This window comes from Pteropus vampyrus, unplaced genomic scaffold (genome assembly GCF_000151845.1).
Source record: "Pteropus vampyrus isolate Shadow unplaced genomic scaffold, Pvam_2.0 Scaffold504, whole genome shotgun sequence".
Lineage (NCBI taxonomy): Eukaryota > Metazoa > Chordata > Mammalia > Chiroptera > Pteropodidae > Pteropus > Pteropus vampyrus.
The window spans coordinates 446,409-454,018 of NW_011889285.1; the positions used below are offsets into that span (position 1 = coordinate 446,409).

At 43.4% G+C, this 7,610-nt stretch overlaps 1 protein-coding gene across 1 annotated transcript in view; it reads left to right on the plus strand.

Moving 5' to 3' along the window:
- The first annotated feature begins 1,209 nt into the window (after positions 1-1,209).
- The window catches only part of LOC105307582 (tripartite motif-containing protein 34-like), an 11,489-nt gene continuing 5,088 nt past the window's right edge, over positions 1,210-7,610 (plus strand). Inside the window, exons 1-4 of the mRNA XM_011383134.2 lie at positions 1,210-1,433; positions 5,264-5,745; positions 6,386-6,481; positions 7,161-7,391. Of these exons, the coding sequence (XP_011381436.1) occupies positions 1,355-1,433; positions 5,264-5,745; positions 6,386-6,481; positions 7,161-7,391 (888 nt within the window). The 5' untranslated portion in view covers positions 1,210-1,354. The remainder of the gene's footprint in view (positions 1,434-5,263; positions 5,746-6,385; positions 6,482-7,160; positions 7,392-7,610) is intronic.

The window sequence follows — 7,610 nt, forward strand, 5'->3', positions numbered from 1 at the left end:
TACTCCTTCCCTTCTGAGTCATTCACTCTCACACCACCACTGGCTGGTGTCACAAGTGGAGGCAAACTGCAGCAGCACGTGGTCTTCTCTAAAGCTGGGCCAAGGATTTCAGTTTAGGGGAATTATCCCAGCTCTTTTCTGTATCCAGATTGCTGTCTTCCCTTATACAGAGAGACTTGCTTCTTGAATGAATATAATAACATATAAAACATACCAAAACAAATTTCAGTGGAAGGAGTAAGTGGTCATTTTGCACAATTAAATGAGGCAAAAGGCAGCACAAACGACTAACAAAACTGAATGACAAGTAGTTCATTACAAGTAATTACAATATTTAAAAATATTGCACAGTTCTATACTAATAAGCTTTAGAATATCTGTAAAGTAGTTCTGTGGGGGGATGTAATATTTAAAAAAAAATAGAAAATCTTCATAATAAAATAAAAAGTAAAGGGTGTACGAAATTATCTTCCATGTCCATAGGGCCTCATGCATACTGATACTTGTGGAGACCCAGGCTTCCGAATCATTTCCGCAAGAAGAGGCTCACCGAGAAGAGAGCCCTGCCTGGCCCTCCTGGGGGGAGGCGGAGCGTTTGGGGGAGATCGAGAGCCAAGCTGGAGGGATCCGGGAAAGCTGCATCTTTATTCCTGCTCTGGTGTCTCCTTAGTGGTCGTCATGATCCTCCAGATTATTCCCAGTTCGCTCTCTGCCTGGATAGATGTGTCTGGGTGATGTGACTCTTCCTTACCTCTTGTGACCTCTCTTCTCTTTACCTAGAGCTCCAAGCACAATTCGTGGAACCATCTGCAAATTCCTGAATACATCAAACTTGCTTATCCTTCCATCTAGGCCATTCCTGCTTCCCAGAAGCACAGCTCAGCTGAGAGTGATGCACTGGAGGAACTCATGATACCCTAAGATGATTTTCCAAAAGTGGCTATTATTTTCTACTTTAACCATATTACGTGTTGTTATGGTAGAAGATTGGACTGGTTAACTGTTGTGGGAGTTGTCCTGGGCATTGTACCAGCGGCCTTAATCCACTAGATGGCAGCAGCATCCCACTAGTTACGACAACCCAAACTGTCCGACTTCGCCAAGGGCTCCCTCCCTATCCCAACATTTCTACACTTGATATTAGCCAAAAGGCCGAGAAGCTATAAATCCACGATTCTAGAACCTTGTGTTAAAGCATTACTTTCTCTGCATTGGCCCTAAAGGACGGCCGCCCATTTGTCTCAGAAGTTCCGTCCCCTTTCCTTTTCCTGCCAGCCCCAAGAATTTCACTTTCATTTCTCTGCTAGTTCCTCAGGAGGAACTATTTCACTCAGCCCGAGCCCCGGCTTGAAGAATGAATCCTGACTATACCTGCCCCCGCTTTTCTTTGCCACTTAAACCGGGAGTCAAGACATCTCCGCTGGGGCCTGAAGGTGTGTGGGGAGGTTTATGGGGGGCAGCGGGTAGGAGACTCCGGGAGGGAAGTACTTGGTGAAATTGGTGAGTTTAGTTTGTAGCTCAGATATGCTCTGAAGGGAAGCCAGTTTGCAGGCTTTCTGCTCTGAGGGCAGACAGCTGGCACCCTTGAGTCTGGAGAGGGAGGGCCTTGAAAGAAAAGAGTGTTAAAGAGGCAGAGGGCCTTGTTTGTTTCGTGAGGGGGCCTTATTTTTCCAGGCTGAGTTTACCCCCATCCCTTTCCTATTCTGTAATTTTGATTGTCTACCCTGCTAAGGGGCACTGGAATCTCTCTCTCTCTCTCTCTCTCTCTCTCTCTCTCTCTCTCTCTCTCTCTCTCTCAACTAGATGAACACAAACTCTCCTCTCTTCTACCCATCTCCACTCCCTCAGAAGAAAAGCTGGTAAAAGAGCTTCCTGTTTTCCAAATGTGTGAAAGCCCAAACTCCCAGGATGGGGCATTGGATAGAATGGAGTGTTGGGCGCTTGGCCAAGGGTAATTTTGAAGCTGATCCTTTCACTCCCCTCCTGGTAACCACCGAGGGGCCATTCTGACATATCCTCCCTCCACTGTTGGCCTGCCTGAAGACAGCAGGTGGGGTGACATGACCACTGCCTACCTCTGAGGCTGCCTTTTATCCTGTGTGGTCCAGAGTTCCAGGAAGCTACTGCACTTCCCTGAGGAGACCTGCTTACTCTCACTCTTAGGAAGCTACTGCACTTCCCTGAGGAGACCTGCTTACTCTCACTCTTACGGCCCATTGACTGTGGTATCCTCACCTGCCTTAGAGCTCTTAGACACACATTTGCATTGATTGCTTACTGTTTTTCTTTGTTCAAAACTAATTAATAGAGGTTGATTATTGCTTAGAAGGAGCCCATAGATTCAATGGTCTTGGCCTAAAAGTTTGCTCCACCAGTTGACATGTCCCATCCTAAGTTCATTTGTGAGCAATTTGCACACTGATTGATATGTCACATTCCAACACATGCCCATTCTGTCCTATACTCCCACTTTTTAGAAGTCACTGTTACTGCCTTCCTGGGAGTCTATGCCTTAATCCTGGAGAGGGTCCATTTCTGCCCAGATATTGATTATCTTCCTAGGGTCAAGAACAAGGCCCAATACATAGGATAAAATGGATTTATTTATTTATTTTTAAAATTTAATTTATAGGAACTAAAGCAGGCTGCTGGTGTGAAAAAATGCAATGAATATCCATTCAATGTATAAGACATGTTACATACATATAAGAGCTTACATTCTAGTTGGGAAGAGATTATAACCAAACAATAAATAATTGATATAGTATACAAGAAGGTGACTAATATCATGGGGTAACATTTTTAAAAAGTTGAATTAGGGTGAGGGATCTGTAGTGCCTGGTTAAAAAAATTTTTTTTTTAATTTTAAAAAAGCCTTGCTAGAGCTCTCAGGGAAAGGGTCATTAATGTGAAACAGATTTAGCTCTGGACCTTAAGGGGCGATTGAAGGACGGACTCTGAGCATAGAGCAAAGGGGGGAATGGGGGAGTTATGCTATTTCTTAGTTCCCCAGGTGTCTGGATGCCATAAAACAGGTCCTACTCCCCCTATTGCCAGTTTCTGACCCAAGAAACCAAGGAAAGTATCTAAGATGTTGTCTGAAACATGAAGAGATATCCTTCCTGCACTTTACTTCCAGGAGACACTTTTATTTTATTATCTAACCTGCAGAGAGTCATAGAGTTTGTATTAACATGAGTCCAGATGTTAGGAGAAGACTGAATTGTGGGATACAATTGTCTGGCACGTAGGATAGCCAGCTGAGCTGGGAGTTCTATCAGGCAGGTGCTACTTGTGTTCCCTTCAGTACTTCCCTGACTGCTGCTGGGCTCTTGGGTCACTCTTGGGCATTGGTGGGGTCATTGCCCATGTGTGGGACTCTGCCTCTTCTTCACCTTTCTCCTTCTGTGGTTATTATGGTGGCAGCTGTTTTTGACATCAACTCTTGGCAGCCCCCCTGTGGTAGAAAGCATGTTCTACTTCTCTCTCCTCTGCAGGCTCTTGGTGTTTCTCAGCATTGGCTGGATACTGCATAGAATAAAAATAACAGAGAACCTCACACCTATGGCTGGCTTATATCTTCAGTTATAAGCATGACTGGACGTTATCATACTATGTAAACTCCTAGTCTAGCTAGTCATCAGAGCCTGATCTAACCAGTCATCACTGCTGCCAGGGGGACTTTAGACAATTTTCAGTATCTGTACCATTGGCTGGGTTGAACCTACCAACCCACATTTATGGAACCCTTCTTCTTCCTCCGGTTCACTTCATGGATTATTGGAGAAATGTGCAGATTTCTAGGCCTAGGTATATCTCCATACAGCTTTGATCAAACCCCACCCTTTCTTTTTAGAGCAAGGGGAAGATGTATAGTCTATTAGTTGCTCAGGTATTTCTTTCACTTTCAAATCTTTTCATTTAATTAGTAACCTAGGGCTGAACAAATCACCACAGATTAGATGGCTTAAAACAGCAGGACTTTTTTCCCTCATAGGTCAGGAGGCCAAAAGTTCAAAACTAAAGCATTGATAGAGTTGGTTTCTCCTAAAGGCTCTAAGGAAGCATCTGTTCCATGTCTCCTCGTTTCTGGTGGTTTCCAGCGATCCTTAGCATTCCTTGCCTTGTTGCAGCATTACGCCAATCTCTGCTACTATTGTCACATGGCCTTCTTCCCCATATGTTTGTGTGCTCTCTCTTCTTATAAGGACACTGGTCATTGGATTTAGAGCCCATTCTATTCCAGTATGACCCTACCTTGACTTGATTAGATCTGCGAATGCAAAAAGAACCTTCTTTGGAAATAAGGTCACATTCACACAGGTGAACATTATCTGTGTGGGAGGCACAATTTCAATCCATTAGAACAATATTAAGACATTCATATCTACTGAAAACTCCCCTCCCCACCCCCCATAGTTCCTTGTTCGTATTGAACCCAGGTTCTAAGAATCAGCATCACTGTGCTACCATTCTGATATGCCCTCTGATTGACCACCAGCAATAGTTTCAAGTTTGGTTTGCCATTCCCACTTATGTGAAAACAAGACATAAACCAGCCAGGTTCACTCAGCTTAGCAGAGGTATATAAGACAGGAGGCACAGTATGTTTGCATGGGAGGACTCTGTGTAGGACAGATATATGAGGTAAATACTTCTTCACTGGAAATCATTCCTGTGGTCCCAAAGCTCATTTATTGGAGAACAGGTAACTAATGTAAAGAAAAGATAAAACACCGACAAAGAAAAATTTAATCACCTATGGAGAAATGAGAAGGTTCTTTTTGTATTCATCAAATATTGTGTTCTTGGCTCTGGGGATACAGCAGTGAATAAAAACAAACTGCCTGATCTATACGTGGATTACATTTTAGGAGTAGGATACTTAAAGAAAGATATCTATATAGTGGTAATAAGAAAAAAGATAGCAAATGTACACTGAGTGATGTTTTGGTGGTTGTCCTGTAGCTAAGTTAGTCATATTAGGCTCTTCCAATGAGAGGACATGTAAGAAGAGAATTGTTTAATGTACAAGAGGAAGCCATGCAAATATCAAAGGGTGGATCATTCCAAACTGAAAGAAAAACAAAAGCTCTCAGGCTTACTCAAGCCACTGAATTTCATTTCTGGTCTTTTTTTCCCCTCTCTTTTTTGTCTCCTTCAATATTTCAACCTTGACCAATCCTTAATGTCTGCACAATTAGCATCTTTTTTATTTGTGCCATTCTTAAACCGTCCCCTTTTAATCTGCCCATCCATCCAGGAACCTTTAAGCAAGAAGAGCCTCAGGAGTCAAGACAGGAAGAAGACAGGGGAGTAGCTGCTATGGCTTTAAAATTCCTGGGGAACGTACAGGAGGCCGTGACTTGTCCCATATGCCTGAAGTTTTTGACAGAGCCCTTGAGTCTAGACTGTGGCCACAGCTTCTGCCAAACCTGCATTATTGGCAACAAGGAGACAGATATTGGCCCAGAAGGGGAAAACAGCTGTCCTGTGTGTGGTATTAAATACTCACGTGAAAACCTATGGCTTAATCAGCATGTGGCCAACCTAGTGGAAAGTCTCAGGGAAGTCAAGTTGAGCCCAGAGGAGGGGCAGAAGAGAAATCTCTGTGTGCACCATGGAGAGAAACTCCTGCTCTTCTGTAAGGAGGATAGAAAAGTCATTTGTTGGTTTTGTGAGCGGTCTCAGGAGCATCGTGGTCACCACACATTCCTGGTGGAGGAGGTTGCCCAGGAGTACCAGGTAAGAGACCAAGAGACAGGCAGAAGATAGTATTTCATGGGAAAATCTCACCTTTCCATCCTTCTTTACTCACCACAGCACCATAGTACTTACTGAGCCTCATCATCTCCTTCCATACATGTCTCTTACCCTATTCTCACCTTCCTGTGCCTGAAGGACATTTTCTTGCGTTTCTTGCATGTACACAAAGGATGAGACTAAAGTACAGACTCTTGGCCAAGACGAAAGGTTTTCCTCTTTTCCTTTTCGTTGTGCGGATGGGGAATTTCTTTCACACATTAGCTCTCATTGCTTCTCTCGGCAGGATGGTTGCTGTTGAACATCGTGGATTAGATGTGAAAAGACTTTCAATAAAGAAGAGAAGATTTACCTTGCCGTAGCAGAGTCAATATTTACTCTAAGTAGAAAGAAAATCAGACTGCTCTTGGGAAGGGGATGGTGACTTCCATCAGCCAGAAATAAAGACTACATTCACCTCCTCAGATTTTCTTCCATGTCATAGATTCTATTCTAATCATCAGATTCAAATCACAGTCTCTGTGAATTGGTCTCTTCTGAGATCAGTCTGACTTATTCCCTATTTATTCCCAGGTGCCAAGAAAGCCCATGTCTTGACTTTGGTGTGATTCTTCTCTCTCAGGAGAAGCTCCAGGCGACTCTGGAGAGGCTGGGGAAAGAGCAGCAGGAAGCTGAGAAGTTGGGAGCTGACATTAGAAAAGAGATAACTTCTTGGAAGGTAGGACTTCTTGGAAGGTAGACTCTTTCTGAGGGATTTCTGAGATATGAATCTTGGCAGGATCTTCTATCTCAATCACAAAGAAGCCCCTTCCTCTTTGTTTGATGACATTGAATGAATTCAGAAGCATTTGATTAGTTCTCTTACTTGTCTAGTCTCTGTTGGGGGTGGGAGCAGGAGAGTGGATAAGTACACATATTGTAAGTACAAATGTTACAAGTACACACAGATATTTGGAATTGAACACAAAGACAGATTTTGTGGTGAGAAAGGCTGGAGAATTCTGTCTTTCATTTCTAGTGAAGCTCTGACACCTCCAGTGGAAGACACTGGGCAAAAGGACCACGATTTTTCAAAGTTCAAATTTGAGAGCACGGTAATATAGGAAGGCACGAATGGCTAGCACAGCTATCTACCACCTAACCTTACTCAGATTTTATGTTTGTCCCAGGGTTGGCCTAGGTAAGACAGTCTGAGGCCTTTTTGGTTTGCACTGATGGGAAAATACTAGTTAAAAAACAAAACAAAACATATTTTCCAAAAATTGCTCCCCTGCTTCTGCTCCCTTCCTGGTTAGAATTCCTTGAACAAATATTTATTTTCCTGGCTCCTAATTCCTTACACTGTAGGCCTTAAGGCTGATAGAGTCAAAACTTCTCTCCCTTGTCAAACCTTGCAGTATCAAGCACAGACTGAGAGACAAAGGATACAAACAGAATTTAATCAGCTTAGAAACATCCTGGACAGTGAGGAGCAAAGAGAACTGCAGAAATTGGAGGAAGAGGAGAAGAAGACACTGGGTGACTTGGCTGAAGCTGAGGATGAACTGGTTCAGCAGAGCCAGTTACTGAAAGAGCTCGTCTCAGATCTGCAGTGTCGCAGTGAATGGTCACCAATAGAGCTGCTGCAGGTAAAGAGGGTCCCCCAATCTGAGATTCTTAGTTGCCTTCTCTTTAGTGTCCTTGGGCTCTAATCCTGGTGTTGACACTAAGAGGTTATTTTGGTCTTGTGGAGAGTCTGAGAATAAAGTCAGCAGAGATTCTTGAGACATGTAAAGGCCAGGATTAGAGCTTCCAGATCCACCTGTGCCTAAATAATATCTCTGTGGCCACAATCCTTGGTTTTCTTT